The sequence below is a fragment of the Mirounga angustirostris genome, unplaced genomic scaffold (assembly GCF_029215605.1).
Source record: "Mirounga angustirostris isolate CCGP_5_RB_7025 unplaced genomic scaffold, mMirAng1.0.hap1 SCAF_16, whole genome shotgun sequence".
Lineage (NCBI taxonomy): Eukaryota > Metazoa > Chordata > Mammalia > Carnivora > Phocidae > Mirounga > Mirounga angustirostris.
The window spans coordinates 12,559,563-12,586,165 of NW_026991724.1; the positions used below are offsets into that span (position 1 = coordinate 12,559,563).

At 45.7% G+C, this 26,603-nt stretch overlaps 1 protein-coding gene across 7 annotated transcripts in view; it reads left to right on the forward strand.

Moving 5' to 3' along the window:
- The window catches only part of GLG1 (golgi glycoprotein 1), a 174,909-nt gene that overhangs the window by 134,912 nt on the left and 13,394 nt on the right, over positions 1-26,603 (forward strand). For 5 of the 7 annotated variants that reach the window (XM_064580152.1, XM_064580153.1, XM_064580154.1 and 2 more), the window contains exons 12-26: positions 179-316; positions 2,530-2,616; positions 4,104-4,166; positions 4,901-5,014; positions 6,063-6,151; positions 7,500-7,617; positions 9,031-9,123; positions 10,945-11,082; positions 12,501-12,624; positions 13,321-13,463; positions 13,868-13,969; positions 15,044-15,151; positions 16,680-16,800; positions 17,396-17,502; positions 19,580-19,743. In XM_064580152.1, the coding sequence (XP_064436222.1) occupies positions 179-316; positions 2,530-2,616; positions 4,104-4,166; positions 4,901-5,014; positions 6,063-6,151; positions 7,500-7,617; positions 9,031-9,123; positions 10,945-11,082; positions 12,501-12,624; positions 13,321-13,463; positions 13,868-13,969; positions 15,044-15,151; positions 16,680-16,800; positions 17,396-17,502; positions 19,580-19,743 (1,709 nt within the window). Of the gene's footprint in view, positions 1-178; positions 317-2,529; positions 2,617-4,103; positions 4,167-4,900; positions 5,015-6,062; positions 6,152-7,499; positions 7,618-9,030; positions 9,124-10,944; positions 11,083-12,500; positions 12,625-13,320; positions 13,464-13,867; positions 13,970-15,043; positions 15,152-16,679; positions 16,801-17,395; positions 17,503-19,579; positions 24,703-26,603 lie in introns of those variants that run through there. The other 2 variants (XM_064580157.1, XM_045890746.3) reach the window with 2 other exon arrangements.

A 26,603-nucleotide genomic window follows, 5' to 3' on the forward strand; every position in this document is an offset into this window, starting at 1 on the left:
ATGGGTTTGTAGAAGCCTCCTAGAAGATTTAATCCTCACTTTGGACGAGATTGGGGGTATAAAGTTTGTACAAATAACTAACATTATTAGTTTCCTGACAACAGATTTCCTTTATGTAGTGTCTTTTTGTCTTGGTTCTGGTACTTTTAAAGTAATTTGCTTATTCTCTCTTATGTAGCTGTCTCGGGAGTGCCGAGCTGAAGTTCAAAGAATCCTACACCAACGTGCCATGGATGTTAAGCTAGATCCCGCCCTCCAGGATAAGTGCCTGATTGATTTGGGAAAGTGGTGCAGTGAAAAAACAGAGACTGGACAGGTAGCTGACATAGCTATACCTGTTCACCTTATAGTAGTAGTAGTAGTAATAATAATAATATTCATGATGAACATTTTACATAGAGTACAAACACCATAAAATGCATCTCTATTTTTGTTACATTATTCAATGTCTTCTTCATAAGAAATCCTAAGGAAAATTTTCTATTTGGTCTCTATGTCAGGAATAATTATACTTTTCCAAATCATTTGGTTTGTTCATATATTATGGTTACTATATTTTGTAAATGATTATTTTCCCTCTTTGTGTTGCCTCTTAAAAAACTGGATCCAAAGGTATGGCCTGCCTGTAGCAAGTATATAAGATTTTATGGTAGGCATTTGTGTACCAAGCTTACTGCTAGCTCCATCCCACTTTGTTTACCATATTTTCTTTTCCTATTTTTTAACTTGTTTTAAATTTATTTTATATTGCCTTTTTTTTTCTTTTCTCACCTTAATAAGGTACATTAAAGTCCTTTTGAGAGAAGGCAGGGTCTCAACATAAACATATATAAATACTAGCGTGCGTGAATAGTGTGCATGCCCTACAGTAGTCCTACAAGAGATGTAGGAATGGGAATTATTTTTTCCGTTTAGTAATTGACAAAATTGAGGCCCATGGGAGTGAAGTGTTTTGACTTCCTTACCTAATAATCAGGTCTAATCCTAGCTAGACATCCAATCCATTGTCTTAGAACCTCTCCATACAGGAAAGTGTAGAGAAGAAGGAGCCCCCAAGACTTACATGCATTCTATGAATGGTTCCTAAAGACTTTGTGCCTGGTTTAAAACTTAGAAAAGCTATATTAGTGCATTCTAGCGAATTGAGTTAGGAGGGAGCTTGTCTTCTGTCTTAAGGCAGGGAAACCAAGCAGCGAGGAATAAACTACTTGTTTAAAGCTCCAGTAATACTAGAACAAGGTGTGAACTCACGTTTCCAAGTTCCGCTCTTACTACTACAAACACCCTCTGTGATTAAACTACCAACAACTCACCACGAGCAGGATTTGGGCATTTTTAAGAAGCAGCATGGCTTACTACTCAGATCTGTTAGCCCTGCCAATACCGTTTTCAGTAGTCTGTTTCCTGGGCCTGCTGCAGTTCTGTCAAGTTTATTGTGAGAAAATGCCTGCAGTTGAGCTTTCTGCTGCCTTTGTCTAATGAAACAAAGGATATGGTCATATGGAATCCCAGAAAACGGTTTCCTTTCACACCCCTTCAAAGTCACATTGAGAAGGCTGCACTGTATTGCAGCCCATCACCGTGACGCTCCACTTGGGAAAGGATTCTGTGAATGGGATTTTTCCCTTAGCCATTTCTCTTACTCCAAAGGTTTTATGCATTTTCCTTCAGGGGTCCCCCCCCTTCTGGCCATTGTATAACTCCTACAACCCTGCTTGTCTGTTCCAATTCTAATTCTAAAACAGAGATTCTTGCAGAATACTAAGTTAAACTTGATCCTTTAATAGAGTCCTTTGCCGAGAAATAGCTGTTGATATGCTTTGGGAAAGTGAGCTTCTGTTCTACTTAAAGCCTCTAAGTTTCTAAAAGGAATAGTAATGGATTGCTGCTACAGGGTCACTCCAGGTCAGGTTCCAAAGCCCAGACAAGATAGCTTTTAGATGTCCAAACCCTACTGTGTTCACTTGCTTTGCAGTTTCCCTCAGAATCCTTCTGTGTGGGCCAGGGTTAGAATCCCAGGTTTGACTTGCAGGAGCTCTCAGCTCTATGCTGGGTTTTGGACCTTGGGTCTGGACCTACTTTGCTCATGAAGAGTCTTAAAATATTCCATGTCTTTCTACTGTGAATTTGTTGTTCACTGATTATTATCGACATGCAGATTTAAAATGGGAGCAAATATATCAAAACAGATTTTAAAAAATGGTATGACAGGTTGTTGATGGCATAGAATAAAGGCCTGATAAAATTTTTAGATGCTGAGGACATCTGAGCATTGATTCTTGTTGGACTTACCGATTTGGCCTTCTGGAGGATTTGTGTGGCTATTGTACCCCCTTGACCCTCTTAACCACCCTGTTACATCAAGTACTTATCTTCTCAACAGTCCCGGTTTGGGGACTCAAATAAAGCTTTAGTGTTCTGTTCAGTGAAATAGTTTTAAGAAGAAAAGGAGGTAGACACTGTTCTCTTGGCTTCCCTTGTTCATTTATATAATTGAAAAATGCCAAGGGATTGCTTTCTTATTTGCAGGAGCTTGAGTGCCTCCAGGACCACCTTGACGACCTGGCTGTAGAGTGCAGAGATATAGTCGGCAACCTCACCGAGTTAGAATCCGAGGTAAGCAGCTTGCGGCTCATAGACCGTGGGCATCCTGTCAGCGGCCCATCCTCTTTTCTCAGTCCTGCCCTTTCTTGGCCCCCAAGAGTGCCCATTCCCTCTGTTGACTTTACAAAGAAGTATATTTTGTTGCTTCCTGAACCCCTTTCCTTATCTCTCCAGAGAAATATTCTATATACTTAGCCCTTTGGTTTTCTTCATAAATTAGAATTATCACAGTGATGAGACCAATCTTTTTCCTCCCCTTTAAGAAAAGATAGCAGCTGTGCTTCAGATCTCTTAATCACATGCAAGACTAGTCCAAGCATTCCTGTTCCTGTTCTCTTATCTTAGCTCTTTCAATTAGGTTACCTGGTAATGTTTGTGTCATCAATAATAAAATAAAAGCCTGGGACTTCCACTTAAACGTGGAAGACCGAATACGTGTGTTTATCCCTGTTTCATCCAGAAACCCACAGAAATATTAAAAAAGAAATTAGAGGGGCGCCTGGGTGGCTCAGTTGGTTAAGTGACTGCCTTCGGCTCAGGTCATGATCCTGGAGTCCCGGGATCGAGTCCCGCATCGGGCTCCCTGCTCGGCGGGGAGTCTGCTTCTCCCTCTCACCCTCCTCCCTCTCATGCTCTCTGTCTCTCATTGTCTCTCTCGCAAATAAATAAAATCTTTAAAAAAAAAAAAAAAAAAGAAAGAAAGAAATTAGAAAGTCTTATAAGCATAGACATATTATTTAGAAATACAGAGAGCATTACTGGGGAGGGAGCAGCTAAAAATGTTAAAATTGTCCTTTGGGGGCAGAAATTAGGGAAATGGGGGATTGCTCTTTTTTTTTTATCTTAAGCCTTTTAGGAACCGTTTGAATTGTCAAAATTGGCATTATGTAAAATTACATTTCCCAACTAGTCTTTTTTTTTCTTTCTTTCTATTTTTCAAAAGTTTATTGCTGCTTTCATCTTCTGTCATCTGCCTTCTCCCATTCTCATTGTCCTTGTGAGCTTATGAGGACATTCTGGGGTGTGTCACTTTTTAAAGGAAGATGTTATTTCAGCAGCTAGTGCTGCACAGAGGTTACTGTCTGCTTAAAGACATTTGTGTATATTCCCCAGAGGCAGTGGTTTGTCATCTGTTTTATGAGCTTATAAACTAAAGACAGATGTCATTTACCCGTATTTTCATTTTGAACTGCTTAGCCATTTGGAAAAACTCCAAAGGCTGAACTCTAGTATTACTGTTAAATGTTTTTTCTCTGCACTGTTCTTAATTCTGCCTTCTCTTTTTTGCTCAGGCTCAAGGGGTATCTGCCTCTAGATCAACTTGCCTTTCAGAATGTAATGGAGGAGCAATTCTGTCTGTGCCGGGGCTATCTAACCTAAAGACTACATCTAGAATTATTTGCCCATCAGTTGCTACTGATTCAGAAACACAAACTGCCACTCTTGCCACAACTAGCTCTTTCTGAAGCAGAATTATTAATATGTTTAATCTTCTACAGGACATTCAAATAGAAGCCTTGCTGATGAGAGCCTGTGAGCCCATAATTCAGAACTTTTGCCATGTAAGTAATGTCTGGAGAAACGGATGAGGAACAGAACCAAATTCACTAGGACTTTGACCCTCAAGTATATTGCACTTAACCTCTGCAGCATACATGACTCCTAAGCGATAGATTGACAAGTTAAAGTTGAAAATGTAAACAGATTAAAAGGGGGTGCCACCATCCTGGGAAACCTTACCTGATTATGCTTGGTGGATGCCCTGGTATGTACTTAGCAGCAGTTGTAGAGATGCCCTTCATAGGGGTGGGGCAGGCCCTTCTGAGCACGGCTGAGCTGCTTCCAGTACCTTAGCCAGGGTTTGTTAGCAGTGATAATAGCTTCTCCTTGTCAACTGAATGAATTCTGTTACTGTATTACTTGATTCAGTTATTGAAGTAGCTAAATTGTGGGGGTGAAACCATGCAGGAACCATAATAAGGGTCTGACCATCAGGAGGCAGTGTTGGGTGTGATCCTGAAAGCCAGCTGCTGGCGTCATGGGGGGAAAGGAGTGAAAGCCCTGCACAGTATATGTTCTTGTTGGAGCTTTGTGTGGGGCAACTTGCTCTGCAACTTTTAGTCCACCCAGTGTTTATCCCTTATAATTTCTCAGACTGATTTTGATATAATTTATGATGTATCATGTTGGGGAAGTCTCTAGAATCAGTCTAGTTTTCATTTTTTTATGAACTGGGGTGCAGGATTTGTTCATTAATTATTAGAAATGAAGTGTAAGTGTGCACTGCCTTCCCCAGGATGTGGCAGATAACCAGATCGACTCTGGGGACCTGATGGAATGTCTCATTCAGAACAAACACCAGAAGGATATGAATGAGAAGTGTGCCATTGGAGTCACCCACTTCCAGCTGGTCAGTAACGCCAGGCAAACCCTATCTCGGCTGCTTGGGTGGTTCTGAATTCCTTTCTCTTCCAGAGCATCAGAGCACCTGTTCTGTGAGAAATCATTTGTTCCAAATATGCCCTTCTCCAGTTCTCAAAAAACGTGGTCTTTATCCACTATGGCCAAGAACAATGGTAGGCTCTGGGACTGTAGTGCTAAGTAAGATGGAGTCTGTACCCTTAGGGAATGGGCAGCTCAGTGGGAATAGAGATGAGTCACATTGCTTGCTTTTGTAAAGTATGTTAGCTTTTGCTTACACAGCTAGTATCAGTGGGATCTGCTGTTTTGTGTCTCTGTTCAGTGCAGCAGTCCAAATGTCTGTCAGTACACTAGACCCTAAGCCGTATTCTCTTTTAAATCATACTACCATACCAGGTCTGACATCCAAATAAGGTTAAACTGTACTCTTCAAAGTTGGCACAGATCTAAAGGAAGTGATTCTGGTAAAGCAAGCACTTCCTTCCCAGGAGGATGAAATCTGTCATCTGTGTAAAATTGACCTCTTCTTGGGGCCTTTGGCCTATCTTTTGCCTTTACCAAATGATATTGAGGGCCTCTGAGGGCACTGGAGACAGTGGGCTCCTTGGGCAGACAAACCCTGCCCTTGTCAATTCTATGTTCTAGTAAGAGAAAGACACAAAAACACGTTTACACATAAATACAGTCTCAGGTGGGCCTATGAAGAAAAATAAAGTCACCTACGGGCTGGAGGGTGAAGGAGAAAGGGGGCTTCAGAAGGAGGTCTTTGAATAGAAGTGCCTAGGAGGTGACGGAGCAAACCATGGGAGATCTGGGAGAAGAGCCCTTTTGGCAGAGGGAGCAGCGTGATTGGAATGGTAGGGAAGCCAGAGGGGCCATAGCAGAGGGAGGATTGGGGAGGTGGGCAGGTCCTGAAGCCTGAGACGGAAGGTGAGTTGCACAGGGCCTAGAAGGTGGGCTTCTGCAGTCTCTGTGCGCACTGCTGATGTGGAACTTGCTAGAGAGCTGCTGATTTTCTTTCTCATTGTCTTTCTCAGGTGCAGATGAAGGATTTTCGTTTCTCTTACAAGTTTAAAATGGCCTGCAAGGAGGATGTGTTGAAACTTTGCCCCAACATAAAAAAGAAGTATGTAGCTTTTACTTGATTCGTTCTGCTTCCCTAAAGTCTGGACAAATATCCTGTGTTCTGGTAGGATTAGCCTTGGAGGCCGGCACACTCCCGTGGTGGTGTGGCCAAGTACTTGGATTGTGTGGCCAGATCATCTTTATAGTTGCCTGGAGCCACAGGGGTCACAGGTGGTTCTGACATGGAGAGGCCTGGAAGCTAAAGGGCCGATTTTAATGTTCCCAGGTCCAGGCTGTCTGACTGAGGAAGCAGATTCAGATTGCACACTTAGAGGAGCAAGTTGCAGTGTGAATGAGAGGTTAACTCACTTCCTCCCGACATCATTCCATGATGTCAGCTCTTCCGGAGAGCAGCAGGGGCTTGTACTGAGTTAAGAGGTCTAGTGAACAAACAAAAACTTGATTCATTTAAGAATTAGGTCTCAATGAGGAAAGTGATGAGCTTTCACAGCATGGCTGCCCCAATTCTTCGATCTCACTCTTTTGCAAAGGTACATTTCTTTTTTCTTTTTTCTTTTTTTTTTAAAGATTTTATTTATTTAGGGGCGTCTGAGTGGCTCAGTTGGTTAAGCATCTGCCTTTGGCTCAGGTCGTGACCCCAGTGTCCTGGGATCGAGCCCCGCATCGGGCTCCCTGCTGAGCAGGGAGCCTGCTTCTCCCTCTCCCTCTGCCTGCCGCTCCCCCTGCTTGTGCTCTCCCTCTCTCTGTCAAATAAATAAATAAAATTGATTTTATTTATTTATTTATTTGACAGAGAGAGACACAGCGAGAGAGGGAACCAAGCAGAGGGAGTGGGAGAGGGAGAAGCAGGCTTCCTGCTGAGCAGGGGGCCCGATGGTGGGGCTCGATCCCAGGACCCTGGGACCATGACCTGAGCCGAAGGCAGACGCTTAACTACTGAGCCACCCAGGCGCCCCTGCAAAGGCACATTTCTAGAACACATTTCCCTTGTATAAACCAAGTTCCCATTTTGCTTAGGTTTCTGTACCTTTCAGAAATGAATTTTACCTTTCATCAAAAACACAGTCCAGAGTTAAGAGCAGCATTCCCCCCTGGTCACATATTTGTAACAAAACAAGCATTGAACTGTCCTTGCATACATGTCCCCTCTCTGGCCTCCCTGCCAGTCAGGAATGTAGTCTGCCTTCAGACGTTTGTAATATACACAGTCAGATTACTGCTTTCAGCACTCTGTAAACACAGTGGGACTTCTAGAAAGGGCATTCAGAAGCATGGTAAAGGGGGTCATGCACTCTGGGGTGGTGATCCAGCCCCTGCCCCAGCCTCGCTCTGGGCTCTCTGCCCTCGTGTGGCTCCAGCCAGTCTCAGCCTTCTCCTTTCCTTGGCAGGGTGGACGTGGTGATCTGCCTGAGCACGACCGTGCGCAATGACACTCTCCAGGAGGCCAAGGAGCACAGGGTGTCCCTGAAGTGCCGCAAGCAGCTGCGGGTGGAGGAGCTAGAGATGGTAACGCCTCGTAGCATGGCCTCTGGGGCCCAGAAACACAGGGGCAGGCTCTAGAAAGTTGGGTGAAGGGTGAGGGCAAATTGGAAGATTTTAGCCACTACTGTGATTGTTAAAACTTGGAGCCTTGTGCTAAAATTTGCCATGGACAGCTTCTTGCTTCACTTTTCCTAACCGATAAAATATTTTGACCATGTGTCACTGGAAGTTCAGCTGTAAGAATGTGATACAGTCGTTGCATCAGTAATGCCCTCAAGGATCAAGGGTCTTTCCCTATTGTTTCTGCTGTTTGTGGCACCAGCTTCATTGCAAGGCTGGTTTCCCTCATGTTGGCTGCCTGCAGTAGCTGAGCCACCTGCTCCAACATTCCGTCTCCAGCAGCAAAGTAGAACAGGAGAAACCTCCTCCCTTCCCGACAGCCTGTAGCAAGATCCTTCCCTCAGAGAGAGAGAGAGAGAGAAAGAGAGAGAGAGAGAGAGAGAGAGAGAGAGTGTGTGTGTGTGTGTGTGTGTGTGTGTGTGTTTGGTTTCTTTGTTTTTGTTTTTGTTTTTTGAGTGAGAGCATGAGCCCGGCCGAGGCGCTGAGCAGGGAGCCTGACATGGGGCTTGATCCCAAGTCAGACGCTTAACTGACTGAGCCACCCAAGCACCCCTCCCTCAATTTTCATCTTTCAGTTTGAGATCTGTGCCCACTCCCTGACCAACAGCAGTCTCCAGGGGAGTGCCGTGCACTGATGAGCTTACAGATCCTGAGGTGAGACAGCTGTTGGCAAGTCAGCTGCAGTGTGCACTGTAAAAGGAAACTTCTTACTTTACTTTTGAGGTTAAACCATGTTAAGAAAATGGCTAAAAGTATGTTTAATATGTTCTGTATTGTGAATCATACTTCACCTCAGTCTAAGCAAAATCTAGTAATGACTACCGACCACCAATAATATCGCAAAAGGTGCATTACCAGATTTTCCCATAGGGCGGGAGTGATTCAATGCTAATTATGTTTAAGTGGAGCTGGCCTTGATGTCCAGTTACAGTTGAGACTTTGGGTCCCTAGCTTTGAACCTTGCCCTTTCGATAAAATAATAAAAGTAGAACCCTACATTTATATGATGGTTTTGACTTTCTGAAGTGGTTTCCACATCATATGATCTAATTTCATTTCACAGCAGTCCTGTGAAGGGGCCAGGCAGGTGACAGCATTTTGTTGTGCAAAGAAAGTCCAAGGCCATCTAGTCAGTCAGTGGCAGGACTGAAACTAAATCCAAGCTTTCCTTGTGCTGTGGTGGCCACACTGCTACTGCTTTGCTGGGTAAGAGTTGTGGTCACTAGACAAGATCCGGTCAGCACATGAGTATGTAGAACATTTGACATCCCAGTTCAGAATAAGCTCCTTTTTCCATGCTGGCTCCCTCCCGTGCAGACCGAGGACATCCGTCTGGAACCAGATCTGTATGAAGCTTGCAAGACTGACATCAAGAACTACTGTTCCACTGTGCAGTATGGCAATGCTCAGGTGACTATTTTTATTTTCTAATTGTGAAAATGGGAAGGTAACATTTTAATAATTAATTCTTTGCTGGTGGGATGAGCCTCCTCACATTCTCTCCAGCCTAATCACCCCCTCCTAAGCTATATCAGCCTTCTCCCAAAGGAAGTTCCTTACCTGCATTGTCTTCCCTCTTTCAGGTTACCTTGTCCTTTCCCACCATGTCTTCCGGAGAAGCTCTTCCCGATCCTTCAAATGCTTCCTCCTCTCCATAGCTTTCCTAACACCGTGCACCTCCAAAATTGATTAGTCCCTTACTCTGTGCCCATTACACAGAAGTTCTTAACTAGTTCTTACTCTGTTAACATAAGAGTCACCAGGGAAACTTTGTTTCCTTAATGCACAGAACAGGGCCCTACCCAGAATTGTCAGGAATGAAGTGCAAACGAGTGATTTTTTTCTTTCAATGTTCTTCCAGTGATTCAGCTACCTTTTCTGTGTAGTTCAGGGCATTGCCATAGGGCTTTAGCCTCAGTTATTGTTTTTTGTTTTTTGTTTTTTTAAGATTTTATTTATTTATTTGAGAGAGAGAGAATGAGAGAGAGCAAGCACATGAGAGGGGGGAGGGTAAGAGGGAGAAGCAGACTCCCCGCCGAGCAGGGAGCCCGATGCGGGACTCGATCCAGGGACTCCAGGATCATGACCTGAGCCGAAGGCAGTCGCTTAACCAACTGAGCCACCCAGGCGCCCTCAGTTACTGTTTTTTCAAACACTGCCCTTTCCTTCCTTCTGGAACATCTGAATCTGTCCTCCATGTCTCTTTTTCTTTCATACTTTCCATTTCTTTGTTGTTTGTACTGCATTGAGGTAATTCCTCAGTTCCACTTTGCAGAGAAAACATGTATGTATTCTTTAGTTCTGTCCGTTCTGCTCTTTAGAGAGACCACCTGTTGGGTTTTATTTTTTGTTTCCAAGATCCATAATTGGTTCTTTTCACAACCATCTGTTCTTGATTCTGATTTACCATTTCTTTCTGTATTATTCTAAGGATATTAAATGCATTTTTTAAATTGATCTATTACTTTTCCCTCTCAGTTATTTGGTGATTTTTGGTCGTGCCTTAAAGATTTCCTAGAAGTCTCCTGACCTTATGTACAGCCCTAGTTACTACAGCTTCCCGTCTGTTTCCCTTCTTTGTCATTTGTTTATAATATCTAAAAGGTTGGTGTAGGGAATGGCAGGTTTCAGGATACACTTAATTCACTATCTTAAAATCCATCGTGTGGCACTTTATGCTTTTATGTTAACCCACTCCTCTTTTTTTTTTTTTTTTTTTTTTGGTAGTTATTTGTTTATAAAAGTTTGCCCTGTGAGACTGTATTTATCAGGGGTAAGGACTGGGTCTCTTTCATGTCTGGCATCTAATGCTCTATTCTCATGTGGTAAATGGTGAGTTAAACTGATCCTCCTAGCTCGTGCCTACTGTCTAGTCAGGGCTTTTGCTCCAGAGAAAGGCAGAGAGCCTAATGTGGGCTCCAGAAGGAATCTGGACAAGGAAGAGCTGGAAGGCAGAAGAAACCAGGAATCTGAGTGGGTTTCCTTCCTTTTAGACTCCAGTGCAGTCTGCTCAACTCATCCATTATTTTTATACAGTTTGGTTCACTCTTAGCCCTGGAGCTGTAAATTGATTAATTCTCCTTGGTGAGCAAATTCTGATTCCTATTGCCTAGGAATTCGGAATGGAACAAAAGATGGGGGATGCACTAAGAACTGAAGGCTGTAGTCAGAACTCTTGGATTATCAAGCCAGGATACACCCCTTAACACGACCATAATTCTTGTGCCCTAGATTATTGAATGTCTGAAAGAAAACAAGAAGCAGCTAAGTACCCGTTGCCACCAGAAAGTTTTTAAGCTACAGGAGACAGAGATGATGGACCCAGAACTAGACTATACACTCATGAGAGTTTGCAAGCAGATGATAAAGGTAAGGGATCCAAAACCAGGGGTAAGCACAGGATAAGTAAAATAACAACATAAGCTTCTTTAAATGTCGGAGTAAATTTGTATAATCTTTTCATTCAACCTCTTTTATACAAATGAGACAGTGGTTCTCATAGTGTGGTCCCTCAGCATCACCTGGGAACTGATCAGTGCTTGGGCCCACCGCATATCTACTGAATCAGAAACTCTGGGAGCAGAGTTGTCCGTTTTAACAAGGCTTCCAGGTGATTCTGATGCAGGCTCAAGTTTAAGAACCACTGAGCTAAGCTAACTGAGCTCACCTCGACCTAAGGCACAAGTGAATAGATACCCAGGAAATACATGATTAGTCTTTGAGAGCGGGTAGTGGTAGGTATACTGAAAAAGCCACCACCAAGTGTCCTGATCATCGTCCTTCCGCAATCGAAAGACTTTTCTGTTCTACAAGTTCTTTTGTTTCATACACTTTTCCAGTGAGCGTTCTCTACAGCAGGGCTGACTTGAGAACCTAGATGCCAGTTCCTGAATCTTTCCACGTATGTGAAGAGATTAAACTTAAAGTTCTGATGCCTTATTTAAAATAAAATAAAACAAAATGCTTTATTATAATTTACTTAAATAAAATACTACTTTAAAATAAAATGGTATTTTTCACTCTATCAGATACCAAAGAGAATTGTGAAAGTTAGAAGTGTCTTTAGCTGGGCCTGGTAGATTTGAGTCCTATGTAAAAGTGGAAATGTCAGACTCTGATTTGAGGTAGTTTTGTAAGATTTTGATGACTTTTATAAAAGCCAGTCAGCAACCCACGTCACCAACCTATATTAAGGTATCAGTAGACTGTGATTAGCAGATAGACTGTTGATTAGCACATAGAGATCGAATTTATTATTAGTCCAAAATGGATCTCTCTGACTTGAAGGACACTAACAAGTGTACAGGGGCTAGCTCACAGATTTGGTAGGATTATAGCCCCCGTAGTTAAAAGATGAACTAGACTGGTCCTTTCCCCACATTCTTGTTCACATTGATTGGTGGGTAATTTTTAAGTTCCCTGTTCCGATTGGGTAGATACGGCTTGAGGGCTACCTGGCCACCTGGTATGGCATTACATTCATCCTTAAACAATATTTAAGCTCAGGAGATGTCATATAATGTAATATAGCTATGTGGGTACAGAGTCAGTCCTATGCAAAATAGGAAACAGTGAGAGTAGTAGAACTATGAGCGATATAGTAGAGAATAGATGAAGAAAGGGGAAGTTGAGGCTGGGTGTGTATTCAGACTTAGCTGTTTCTCTTGCACCGAGTGATATCTTCAAGCCGATTTTGTCGTTAGCACTCCAATAGATGAAAGAATGGTATGGATGGTGTTAATTGCCGTATTTGGATAACTACTTTTGTAAAACTTTATTTCTTGCAGAGGTTCTGTCCAGAAGCAGATTCCAAAACCATGTTGCAGTGCTTGAAACAAAATAAAAACAGTGAATTGATGGATCCCAAATGCAAACAGATGATAACCAAGCGCCAGATCACCCAGAACACAGGTAACATCATGGCCTGGCTTTCCCCGTCCCTTTGAGTGGGGCTTCAGTGGAACTGAGTTGGCATATACCTGCCTTATTAAACTACAGGTGTTTTGTTGTCTGTGGGTTTTAAGGGAATGGTCTGGATGCAATAAGCAAAACGACTTATTCTTTCTTCAAAGAGTATCTGGGAGAACAGAATGGAAGTCGTAGGAAAGAGGAGACAGGAGTCAGGGCTGGAGGTCTTTGAAAACTCTAGAGATTTAACAAAACTTCCTGCATGTGGTAGGAGAATATATGGGTAATGTCTTTTAGAAGAGAGAAATTTTGGCTCTGAGTTGCAAGACCTTGTAACATAGTTGGTAAGCTGAGTCAGGTAATCTCAGTGTTTTCCAAAACCTCTGTTATGGGGAACATTGGTGATGGCTGCTTGGTCTTCATGACAACTACTAAGAATGCAGGTACCAGCAGAGCCCGTGGAGCTGCTGCAAAGTAGAATTCCTGGGGCTCCATCTCCACCTCTACTCTTTCATTAAATTCTGTTGCTGGGCTGGTTAAAAATAGCATAGTGAGAGCTCGGTAAGCATTTAGCGAATAAACAAATCAGTGGTTTGTTTGTGGTCAGTGACATAATATGCCCCCTTTTGAAAGGTAGATCTCTAATGTTTGTGAATCAGGTGGAATATTTTATCATGTTCTTATAACTTTCCACTCCAGATTACCGCCTAAACCCTGTGTTAAGGAAAGCCTGTAAAGCTGACATTCCTAAATTCTGCCATGGTATCCTGACTAAGGCCAAGGATGATTCAGAGCTGGAAGGTCAAGTCATTTCTTGTCTCAAGCTGAGATATGCTGATCAGGTATAAACTGGCTTGGACTCTTCACAGAGGTGTGGTTGTAGAGGCCCCTCGACTCCTGGTCATTTTTTCTTGGGAAGTTCCTAGCTTGCTCCTACTTTCCCAAGACCTTTTTCATACCTTCCCAAATTGGGCCAAATAAAAAGCTGCAGTTGTGGGGCGCCTGGGTGGCTCAGTCTTTAAGCATCTGCCTTCGGCTCAGGTCATGATCCCAGGGTCCTGGGATAGAGCCCCGCATCGAGCTCCCTGCTCTGCGGGAAGCCTGCTTCTCCCTCTACCACTCCCCCTGCTTGTGTTCCCTCTCTCGCTGTGTCTCTTTCTGTCAAATAAATATAAAATCTTTAAATAAATAAATAAAGCTGAAATTGTCTGATAGGCTGATGAAGGTCTCCCTTTGTCACATGTAGCGGCTTTCTTCAGACTGTGAAGACCAGATACGGATTATTATCCAGGAGTCTGCTCTGGATTACCGACTAGATCCTCAGCTCCAGCTGCACTGCTCAGATGAGGTAGGATTTGGGTACGAAACTGGTTATGAACAGAGCTGGTCAGAGAAATCTTATTGGAGAAGAGTCCTGTTTTCTCTTGCCCTTCAGCCTTGAATCCAGGATAGTTGAAGGCCCATCTTCTGGATTCTCCATTGTTTGAGTTTCTGGTTCCCTGTGACACTGAATTAGACTTGGCACTGGTCCTATCACTATACAGTGTTGGTTCCGTGTTTCTCTGTGTACTAGAGTATTCTTTTTATTTTATTTTTTATTTTTGGTATTTTTTTTATTATGTTAATCACCATACATCATTAGTTTTTGATGTAGTGTCCCACAGTTCATTGTTTGCGTGTACTAGAGTATTCTTTTATTATATATGTCTCCATATAGTTTGTTCTTCCCTTCTCCTTATTCTGATGGTCAACCTAGAATACCCTGAGACTTGCCAGAAAGATAAAGTGCTCCTCTAATAGCACTAAAGAAATGCCTGTCCTTGGAAATTATTTGACTTCCTAGCTAGAAAAGGCCATGTGGAGAACTTTGTTCAACAACATATGTCAATTTTAGAGGATCATAGCTAAAGATTTTTAAAAGAAGCTTACTCATACAGCTGTCCAAAGAAAACTAAGTTTTTAATCTTTGGTGTGGACTGTGTTTTAGAACCCCTTTGTGTGTGTGTGTGTGTGTGTGCACGCATACCACATACGCACATGTGCTGCCAAGTTGTGAGTCTGAGTTGACCCTGAACCTTATAAAGCATTTGCTTTTAGTATTTCACTTGGTTATATCACCTTCCTCCTGTATCATCAAGGATAGCCTTCTTTGTGACCAATCCTGGGACAGTCTGACTCAAATCTCAGGGTTGACAGCATAAAGATGGGTACACTGATTGGTTTTCGACTCTGTGTGCCAGTCCTCATGAAGGAGGATGGGGCCTCGCAGCTTGTACAGGAGGCAGGGGAGTGAAGTCCATCGGGAAACTGTTTGAGAGGACCTGTGGCTCCGTGTGGGAGGACCACCAAATCTACAGGCTGCAGAGACAAGGTTTCTGGTGAGAGTAGAGATGGCCTTGTGTTTCATGTGTCTCTTGAACAGATCTCTAATCTGTGTGCCGAAGAAGCAGCAGCCCAAGAGCAGACGGGTCAAGTGGAGGAATGCCTCAAAGTTAACCTGCTCAAAATCAAGACGGACACTTGTAAGAAGGTAACCACCACCATCAGTGGCCCTTTTCCTGCCTGCTTTCACTCCTTTTTCTTTTTCCTTCCAATGCTGTCCTCTGACGTCTCAGGGGTAACATCTAAACCTTCCTCCCCAGAATTCTACACACTGTTCCCTCTTAGAAAACCTTAATTGGGTTCTTAACAATTAATCACCTATACCTTAAGTATTCTTTCACATGTACTAATTATTTGTGAGTATGTCTTATCCCCACAACCAGGCCGTTGTTGAGGGGCACTGTGAGTACACTGCCGAGAGCAAGATGTCAAGTCCAACATATCAGTACCTATACTGCATCCATAAAAGTCATTTCAGAAATAGCACATAAAAACAAAGTTAACAAAATGTGACTGCTAAGCATACATTATCTTGTAAAACTGCAACTGAGATGATCTATCTGATCTTTTTTAAAAAACTTTTTCTTTTTTTGAAAAGTGTTTCAATGATGTCATTGTTGAGTCACGGTGACTACTGTACACAGATCTTTTCATCTGCTGAAATGCTTCCGATTGCACACGGTCTGAGGAGGGAGTTGGCGGAAAGCTAAATCCAGATATTTTCCTTGGACTGCTTTGTCATCAAATCCCATTTAACTTTGAAGAGGACTTTTTGAACAATATTTGAGTTTCGGGTTTTGTTTTCTTGTTTTTATTATTGTTGTTTTATTGGGACTATAGTCTTTGCATTGAAAGCAAACTATTTTTATTTAAGAAAGCATTTCTAGGGGCACCTAGGTTGCACGGTTTAGCATCTGACTCTTGGTTTCAGCTCAGGTCATGATCTCAGGATCGTGGGATTGAGCCCCGCGTCAGGCTCAGCATGTTCTCTTTCTCTCTCTAAAGTAAATAAATAAATTTAATTAAAAGAACAAAAAAGCATTTCTGGCCTGTCTTTACCTCCTATTCTTTCATCGTGTATAAATGGAGAGACTGCAGAGCTGATTTCAGTTCCATCATTTTTATATTCCACTTGTTCGGAACATCTTTAAACTCAGTAAGAATTGTTCTTGCAGTAAAATTTATGCTCTGTCAGTCTTTTTTTTTTTTTTTTCTTTTGAGGATAATGGAGGTAAAGTGAAACACTTTGCAAACGTTGACCGTTGTTTGGGAATTTTAAGATAGCATATTACTCTGATTTTCAGATTTCACATTTTTCAGTCTTCTTAAAGTAAGAAAATAGCTATGTTATACCAGTATAAATACTAATACTTAGTATTTAATAATATGGCATGCCAGACTGCCAAAACCCAAATCTGATTTTATAACCCCACACTTTACTGAGCATACAGCTTTGCTTACACTAGGTCTCCCAAGTGTATTTATGGAATTAAATCAGTTGCTAAAAATCTACATTCTGTTCATCATCACCACATTGCCACCTATGTCGACAAGTTCTGTTGCTAACCCTCAGCCTTCCCTCCTTGACTTTTTTGTTTGTATATAAAGTATTTGCAGATAACAGATCTGATGCATTTCCTCTACAAAAGCTCTCTGCGATGATTTTCCCTCCCTAGGAAGTGTTAAACATGCTGAAGGAAAGCAAAGCAGACATCTTTGTGGACCCAGTCCTTCATACAGCGTGTGCCCTGGACATTAAACACCACTGTGCAGCCATTACACCTGGCCGAGGGCGTCGTAAGTCACTGTTGACTCTGACAGTCTCTGAACGATCTCTCAGACTCCCTCTGAGAGCACGTGCAGCCACTCTCTTGTGTAGCTGCAGCTCAGACACAGACAGCATCCTCTGGGGGCCTGGTTGATGCTGGAACTAGGCTTTTGTGGCAGAATGAATTTAGGAATAGTCCTTTGGGTGTGAACTGACCTAGCCATGACCAGATGTACGGATCTGATGAAAAGGGAAGGTTGAGTACTTATCAGGGAAGCAAAACTTAGTCATCATCATGGCCCTCTTCCCCCTTGTCCAAACTAGAGCAGCTTCATCACCTTTCCCAGTAGCCACACTGGGCGGATCCTGGGCAGGTAGAAAGTTGTTTCCGAGCCAGACGTGCCCAGTAAAAATGAGAGCGGTTTTAAAAGTCTCTGGGCAGCTGGCCTTGGAAGTTCAGTATCATTCTTCATGTGAAATCTTGGTTCAAGTTTCCTAGAATGGATTTAACTTTGTATAGCCCATAAATCTGAATTCTCTGGTGGTGAGGTCCCCTTCTCCCAACCTTACAGAAATTTCTGTTCTGGACAGTTTCAGACTCTTCTTATCCCTTTTCTTCCACAGAAATGTCCTGCCTCATGGAGGCCCTGGAGGATAAGCGGGTGAGGTTACAACCCGAGTGCAAAAAACGCCTCAATGACCGGATTGAAATGTGGAGTTACGCTGCAAAGGTAATGACCGAGAGAATCTCCTGAAACGGTCATCTCTCTGTCATTTCCCCAGCTTCTCCACTGGTCTTGTCCTTGTTGCGAGACCAGCAGGGAGGGTATTCGAAAAGCCACCCCAGCTTCCCTGAGCCTGCAGCCCCCATCTGCTTTTGCCACGGGGCTGTGTCCGCAGGCTTTGCCAGGGCCAGCGCTTTCTCTTCATTGCCCATAGTCCACCACGGAAAAGCAAGTCACCCAAAGGATGGGACTGAAACCAGCCATGCGCAGAGAACCCAGATGTCATGCCCATGGGAAAGCAAGCGGGCTGGTCACTGCTGTCTGAAAGCTTGGTTTTCTGACTTGACCCAGTGTTTGGGAGGAGCATATGTTTATGAGACTAGCCCTAGCCCTCGGCTAGGCTGAAGCAGGGAAATAATTGGGCAGAGAGACATCAGGACACTGGTGAATGTATGTGGTACCCGGGCAGACTGGGGCCGGGGAAGATTTTTCCTACAAAAATTGAGCCTCAGCGAGAAGAATAACCGTTCTTCTCCTGTGTACATTGCGTTGTGGTGTTTAAGACACACTGATGGCCATATTACCTCGCTTGAACCTTGAAACCCAGCGGGGTAAGTGGGGTGATTATTTCCTCACTTTACGGTCATGGAAGCTGTGACTTGGCCTCAGTGAGAAAGTCAGGTTTCTAGATCCACGCTCTTGGTGTCACCCACATCGGGACAGACATTCCCAGTTGCCTTAGATTAAGAGAGTGATCACAAGAACTGCGCCCACTTTCTTGACCAGTTCCTCCTGTTGCCCACTTGAAAGGTCAAGGTAACAGGCAAAGAGGAAGGACCACGAAAAGTCTTCACACCTAGATGTAAGGGAAATGAAGGGACGGGTTCACAGCTGTCCAAGTAGCAAGCACGTCCCCTCACCCCTTCTTCCAAGGGACCCGAGTTGGCTTGGAAGCCATCAGTTAAGTGAGGCAATGGAGAGGCGCCAGGTCAGTCTCTCCCTTGCTCAGCCTCTCCGCCAGTCCGTTGCGAAGCATTGCTGCCATGACCCCACTGCTGGCTCGGTGCCGGCAAATGTCAGCGCACAGATCACATTCGTCTGAAACCTCCCCGCTCTGTGGGATGCGCAGAGAAGCAGATAGACATAGCCAGATGTCTCTGGGAAGACCCTCTCGGGCACCCAGGCTAAGGTGAGACCCAGAAGAGCAGGTCCCTGTCCCTGTGCGCCTGGGGAGCCTTTGGGCCCTGATTCTGCTCTCGGGGTCTGCATAGAGGTCCATCCGAGAAAGCAGAGAGAGGAGCACAGTATGGAAACTGGCTAGACTGCAAGTCCATGACTGTGGGAGTGGTGCAGTGTGTTCAGTCGGCCTGAGTCATGTTTGCACAGTGTTTCTGCTGGGGGGCAGTGCTCACGATTTAATGGTGAGTGAAAAGAAGTCAAGATACAGAACCAACATCCAACACAATCTCAACTGTTCTCTGTGTTTTTAAAAATAAATCCGAATACATAAGAACCTGTGACATTCTGCAAGTAACCACCTCCCACCCCTTGGGCCTCTGGGTCTTCAGCTGTAATGTGGGAGTAATAAAATCTACTTTCAAGGATTGGTATGAGGACTAAATGATTGAAAACATGTCAGTGGGGCACCTAGGTGGCTCAGTTGGTTGAGCATCTGACTCTTGATCTCAGCTCGGGTCTTAATCTCAGGGTGGTGAGTTCAAACCCCACCATGGGCTCCACGCCAGGTGTGAGCCCCGTTGGGAAAAAAGCAAAGCCATGTGGAGCACTCTGCCAGGTCTTCAGTGTAAGGGCTGCTGCCAGGTTGGTGGTGACGGTCACCATGATGGATGGTATGAGACCCCATCTCTTTGTATTTGTCTGTATTTTCTCATTTTGTGCAGTAGATATGCCTGTATTATCAGGAAAAGGAATTGTAGCTCTGTGTTTGATTTTCTTGTCCCTGTCCTCTCTCCCCAAAAGAAATGGCATAAGCTAAACTAAGAATTGAGGGGGGCGAGATAGAGCTGGCACCGCCCTAGCCCACTTCTCTCTCAGAGGCCGATGCTGCGGTGTGTCTTTGCAGGTGGCCCCAGCAGATGGCTTCTCTGACCTCGCCATGCAAGTGATGACATCTCCATCAAAGAACTACATTCTGTCTGTGATCAGTGGGAGCATCTGTATATTGTTCCTGATTGGCCTGATGTGTGGACGTATCACCAAGCGGGTAACACGAGAGCTCAAGGACAGGTAGAGCCACCTTGACCGCCAGAGGAACTACCTGTCCGGTGCCCAGTTTGTACAGCCCTCCTGTATAGTGTGCCCACTCACCTGGTTCTTCTCACAGGTGGCACCAGCACCCATGTTAGAGCAGCAGCAGGTGTCCTCTGCATTGTCCCGCCTCCAACTTCGCCCGTGTCCATGGTGCCCTCCTCCTCCTCCTCCTCCTCCTCCTCCTCCTCGACCATTTGTGCAGCAGCTGCAGCTGGCCGCTCTGGTTATTGCCTGTGTTGGCAAATTGGGGTTTACCTGCCCGTAGACAAGTCTCTCTCATACCAATGGAACTACCAATACTTCCAGAACCAACTTACCTGACCTGCAACTCAAATGATTTTTAAAAAAACAAAACAAAACAAAACCAAAAAAAAAGAAAGAAAAAGAAATTTTTAAAGAAAGAAAAAAATGTATATAGTAGCACATCTCCTCCAGGCTTGATTGGGCAATGGGGTTATTTCTTCTGTGTGACTGTAAAATGAAGGCAGGACTTTAGGGGGAAAACACACCACCCAATATGCTATTACTGGGATGTCTTGCTCATTTCTCAAAAGCACTTTTGGACCATGTGGAGGCCATGGACTTCACCGAGGAGTGGGAAACCACTAACCAGCCTGCTTTGGGTCTTGTTTTCTTCTGGGCTGAAACAGTGATGCCTTCCAGTTCCCACTTTAACAGAGCGACTGCTGGTCACGATCCCAAGGCCATGAGTATTTCTATGATCTCCTCACTTCAGTGAAGTAAAGCAAGCATGAGCTTCCCTGGGCCAAGGGCAAACGGGTTGGGGAGGAGATCAGAAGTGTGTGAAGCTGGTCAGCCACTTGATCTGCACCGGGAGGCTGGACTCTGAGTCCCAAGGCACAGGATCTCCAGGCATCATCCTCCTCCAGGCTAGCACAGGACTCAGTCATATTTGGATTGACCCTGCTGGGGGATAGCAGTTAATCTAGAAGGCCTGCTGGGAGACAGTGACTACAGCGGGGGAGGGAGCTCAGGGCAGGAAGGAGGGGCAGGGATTGATTCACTTTGCTTTATGTTTCAGGCAACAATGCAGGTCAGAGACAGTGGCTTATAAAGATTTAGGCGTGGTCTCAGGGTGTGACTGGCCGTCCAATGTGACCCTTCTGCAGGCTCGATGCCACCTTCCCAGACAAGTTCCCTTATGCCTCTTTGTGGAGAGGACTTGGAAAGTTACTATGTTAAAAGATGGAGCCTATTCTCCGTGTTTTGTTTTGTTTTGTTCCCCTTTCTGTCCATTTGCTGCATACACCCACTGTAGTAGGCATTGGCTAAATGTTGTACTTTGATGATTCATCAGTCTTTCCAGAATCTGAGCTTTATGGAAGCAGTCTTCCTGGCCGTCCTCCCTCGTCCTTCCAGTGTGGGATAACAGGTTTGGAGTGTAAAAGGGAGGGGTGCAAGCATCAGGGTCCAACCTGGCACACCTTGGTTTGAGTTTGGGCATGGAGTTACAGTGGCTGCACAAGAGGGTGGCATGTACAGTAGGAGATATATTTATATAATATATATTTTATTAACCTGTTAGACGTCCACAGAGTATTATAAATCACGTGCCTAAAACTGTCCACATAGACCATGGCACCCTTCCTTGCCCTGCCCCTCCTTTGCCACCGTCCACATGGGCTGCAGGACCTACGCAACATTTGTCTCCCCTGAAATGTGTTCGATACAAAGTGGGTCAGTGTGTGGATCAGTTGATTCAAATTACTCCTTGTCTAATCTGACTGGCATATATTTGAATACTGTGGTTTTCTTCTTTTTCTTGTTGCTACCCTTCCTGGAGGCAGTGGGGTCCAGAAACCAGCTCTGTCCCCCTGCCTAGGGTACTTCAAGTCACCAAGGGGAGCTGCTAAGCTGCTTGGTCCCCTCAGTCCTGCTCTTAGGGTCTTCCTGATTCTCAGCACCTGTCCTGGGATTCTTTAGCCTCATAAAACTTGAAACTCTTGGAGTCTGGGCAACAGCCCCCTGCTACCACCATTGTGGGACTGAATTGGGCTGGTCCAGATGGTCCACCTCCAGGGGTTCCCACCTGGGCTGCAGGAGCTTGGGAATGAGAACTGGGGATGTCATCTAAACGCAGGCCCCCACCAACGTGTCTGGCATGGTTTACAGGATAGGATAAACATTCATCATTTGGTGAGTGTGTGCATACCGCTCTCCATCTGTACATTCTCCCTCCCAATGTATGTAAAACATCCCATAGTTTAATGTGTCTTGACATTTTGGGTTTGTCTTAGTTGTCTGCAACAAATCGGGAAGCTTGAAAAGGAGTTTGATTCTTGAAACATTTGTCATCTTTAGAAATAGTCAGAATAAAAGGGATAATTCTGCCAGTATCTTCAGTTGCTTGTTGCTAGAAAGCATTTCATCATTCTGCGTGGAGTAGTTTCAGGTGACCGGTTCTTGAGAGTCCCAGGTAGTGTCCTGAGCAGTTTTCTACCTCCAGGGGGCCCAGCACCATCTGAACCTGTAGCTCAACTGTATCCATTGGTCCCTCATTTGGTGGAACAACACAGGTTCTGGACCTCATGGATTACTAGCCTTATGGGTCAGTCGTGAAATCAGCTAGTTGAGAGTTAATGAAGAAGAGGAAACCATGGCCCTAGTGGAGGAGCCGATGATGGACCTTGTCCTTATCTCTTCTGGTGTCTAGCCCATGGACAATAACAAGCAGCCAGTGATGGGGTTGGGGGGCAGGGGGGTGGGTGGTTCCAAGGTCAAGGCTTCAGGCACTTGCTGAAAATTACAGTAGCCAGGGAACTCATCTGGCCTTGTCAGCTCCCTCCAGTATCTCAGGGAGTCATACTCAGTGTGCTCCACAATGCTCAAGAGGCACCAGGAGGTTACTCTCCCGGGCTGGAGGCCATGCGGTACAGGAAATCAGAAATGCAGGCAGGCTGTCAAGAACAAGACTGTTCCCTCTAACTGAGTTTCTCTCACAGAAGGGTAGCTCTGGAAGTGAGACCTTTACCCTGGTGCATCCCTCACCTTCCTCTGCTCTTGCTTCTGTCCCAAGAAAAGTCTCTTAGCAAGATGTGCTGAGGTGGGAGCAGAGCAGAGGCTCAGGTTCACTCCAGCAGTAAAGCCTTCCTCTTCTGCATTCCCTGGAGAACCCTCAGTTCTGTGGGTCCGGTCGGCTTGTTCGGAGCCAGCCTGTCCCTGGAAGCCAGGGGATTCTGGTGCTCTGCAGGCATTGGCCTGAATTCCCTGCAGGCCTTCCGGGCCTTCCGCTGTCTCGTATCCTGTACTTTCTTTTCTGGGGGACAGAGAGCAGCTCTGCGGGGGCGGGGGGGGGGTGGGGGAGTCTGCTTTCCCAGAAGAGGTGACAGAATGATCAGGTTTCACTTCCTCCCATTTCCCAAAGTCATGTAATAAAAGAATCCAATAGTAAAGAGGTCTGTATTAATCCGTTCACATATCATCAAAGTGGAAAGGAACTTATGTGCTGACTTCCCTCTATTTTCCCAAGAGAAGATTCACTCTCATGTGTGAGAATGACTTCTGGAAATGTCTCCCATCCTCCCCACCTCCGGGCTGTGGTACAGCTTCTATCCCAAAGACCCCCACTATAGTGAGTCATCCAGGGAGAGGTGGATTGCTTCATGTAGCTGGTCTCAAATTCTTTTGAGAAAAGGCTCTCATTTCCTGCTTTTTCCCCTACCCCACCAAAAACTACCCACACTCCGAGTATAGCTTATGTTAAGTGAACAGATACAGAGAGCCACAACGCCAGCCAACCCAGCCTGACACATTCAACCTAAATTTTGCCATAGAACAAAAAGAAGAGGGCTTTTTGAATTGTGTGCATTTAGGTATATAGTATCTGTATTTCAGATTCTTACAAATTTGAGAAACCTGAAAGATACCTTTTATTTCTCGCGATTTGGGCGGCACCTGCATCGCTTTATCCAGTTCCTTGAGTTTCTCCTGGGCCTTTAGGGACTCCTCTCTCTTCACCTCTTCTCCTCTGGTCTCCGATTCCCAAGGGCCATGGGGCCAGAGCTGATGTTCTGGCCTGCCTTTGTCTTTCTTACTGTCTCCCTCTCTCCTCTGCTTTCGGTCGGCCATCTCTCTAGTACTCTCCTCTTGGTCCTCCTCTCCATTAGGACCAGGGTCACACGTTAGGTCAGTCTAGTTCGAAGGCGAAGCCCCCTTCCTGCCCTGGCCTCAGACGACAGACAAGTCATACAAACCCAGACTGACTCTTCAGAGTGACCAGCTTCCCCGAACATCTAGGGAGGTCACTATGGAGACCCAGGGACTGTTTGTCATCCGGACCACAAGGTGGGACTATCTGCTTGGGCTGGTGGTGACAGGATCCTGATGGTTTCCTCTCCGTGCCTCCTCCCAAGATCTGTCACCACACCCCAGTAGGGATGTTGGGATTCGGACAGTACAGAAACCTCCCTAGGCAAGGAGAAAGTTCAGATAGTGCCTCTATATTCTGTTTTTGCCTTCCCCCCCATCATGGAATCGACACCTGGACCCCAGAGCCCAGCAGGCCCATGCCCGAGCCAGGGAGGCAGGAGCAGGCCCCCGGGGCAGGCTGCAGCACGTAGGCTGGAGGGGCTGCGGCAGAGCCGAGCCGGCCATAGGCTTCCTGACGGCTCCCCCTGGCTCAGCGTGCCCAGGTCAGTCCAAGCAGGAAAACAGACTGAACAGCAGGTGCTGTGTGAGATCTTAGGCCTTGAACTTTTTTTTTTTTTAAGAAAGAGAAAAAAAGTGAAATTAACAAGCCTCTTTTGTAAATGATTTTTCTTTCTATGTATAAAATCCCGGCAGTTCCTTGTTTTTACATGTTCATGCTGTGTAATTTTGAGATGTTACTGAGATCCTGAACATAATGTGCATTTTTTTCTGTACAGATGAAATGGGAGAATTTAATAAAGAGTTTGCAGGTTTTTACTGGTGAAATCTTCTCTGGTGACTGGGAGGACCCCCGCCTGCTCTGCCAGGAGCCGCCGTGGAGCTGTGTGCACTGACTGAACTTGCCACCGACTCGCCGCACTCACTGGCGTCCTTTGTCTCCTCAGCTGGGGAGGTCAAGCAGAGGAGGACATAGGACCTTTAGAGGAGAGCCAGAGGTCAGATCCAAGGGGTTCTGACTTTCAGGCTGAGGTGTTGGGAATGATTCACTTGACGGACATGTTTAAGGCACGGCCTAAGGCTCCTTCCTGGGGAGAGCTCCTAGCCGGGACCTATCCTTACAGATACAACACGTGGATGGCACCAGTGACTAGTGGCCACCTTCCCACTGGGGCCAGAACTAGGCCGTATTTCTTCTCTGTGCCCCACCAGGTCCCTGTTGGTCAGCCCTCACCTCCCCACCCCAACAGCCCAGTCCCAGGGCCAGTGACCTCTGGGACACCCTGAGCCTTCCGCCTCCTCCACTGTCAGCAAAGCTAATTTGCGCCGGGTTGTTAGACAAAGTCCACACTAAGGAGTTGGCACGATAGCAAGAATTTCTCGCAGTAGACATGTGCGTACCGGGATTCAAGTGCTGGGACGCCCAGTGAGAGAGGACTAAGGGGTCCTAGGACAAGGGTTTCTTCTCAGAACTCCTCAGATCCATTTTCGGCAGGTGCCACATCAGTGTAGCGCAGAGGCTGGGAGAAGGTGAAGTGTAGAAGAAAGGAGGAAGACGGCTTGAGGGCCTTTGAGCCCCAACTACAAACACTACAGGGAGCCCTGGGCAGCCATCACCCTGAATGGGAGGAGTGTGGGGCCAGATGCTCTAGAGAGTCCTCGAGAGGCTGCCCCCCTGCGGTGTAAGCATGGGAGATGAGGTTCCGGGCTCAGGCTCCTCGTCACTGGTATCCCCACAAAGGAGAGGTGGGTTACCTTGCCCCGCTGCACTTGGCTCCTCCTGGAGACACTACAGCAGTCTTGGGGACCATGCTGCCTTAGCAGTCTCTGAATGACTCCCCCCCCCACCGTAAAATTCTGTGTGCCTCTCTAGTAAAAGATCCTTGACCAACTTCAATCCTCAGAGGTATTTGCATTTGTTCTCAACAGGGGGTAAGAGGGGCGCCTGGGTGGCTCAGTCTGTTAAGCATCTGCCTTTGGCTCAGGTCATGATCCCGGAGTCCTGGGATTGAGTCCCATATTGGTCTCTCTGCTTAGCAGGGAGCCTGCTTCTCCGTCTCTCTCAAATAAATAAATAAAATCTTTAAAGGGGGGGTGGGGTAAGAAGAAAAGGATTTTAATCAAAAAGGGGAGGACCTTAGATACCCAACTCTCAACTAGATGAAGAAGTGAGAGAGGGTGGGTGTGACCTGGCTTTCTCAGTTCATGAGCAGCAAAACATGATTGTCTGCTTCTGCCATATGTGTTTCCCTCTGACTAGCCAGATTGGCTTCAGGACCTGTTTGACCATCAGGCTCCAGGCTGGGGTGGCTCACCTGTCTCCAGAGTCTGCTGACCCTGGACAGGCTCCCCCTGGGAGCTGTTGGCCTTGGTCCTGGGATCCCACCTCCCTTGCCCAGAACAACCAACAGCACAGCAGTATCTTCTCAAATTCCCTGTATTTGTGGAGAAATTTGAACAGTCTGGGAGAAAAAGGGGGCCCCACGGGGTAACAAAAGGCAGCAGACTAGGAGGAAGCTGGCTGGAACAAGGAGGGAGGGTCCGGTGCACGGGCAGCCCCTCGGAGGACGTGGAATCCGCTGGGGCTTAGCCCCTTGCACTCCAGGGCCCTGGCAGGGGGGCACCTTTTGCCCACCTGCACCCTGGAACCAAGGGCTGCTCTTTGACCCTGTCGGGTGAGTGGCTCCATAGGGTGGGCCCTACAGCAGCGATCCCTCTGGAGGGCAGCC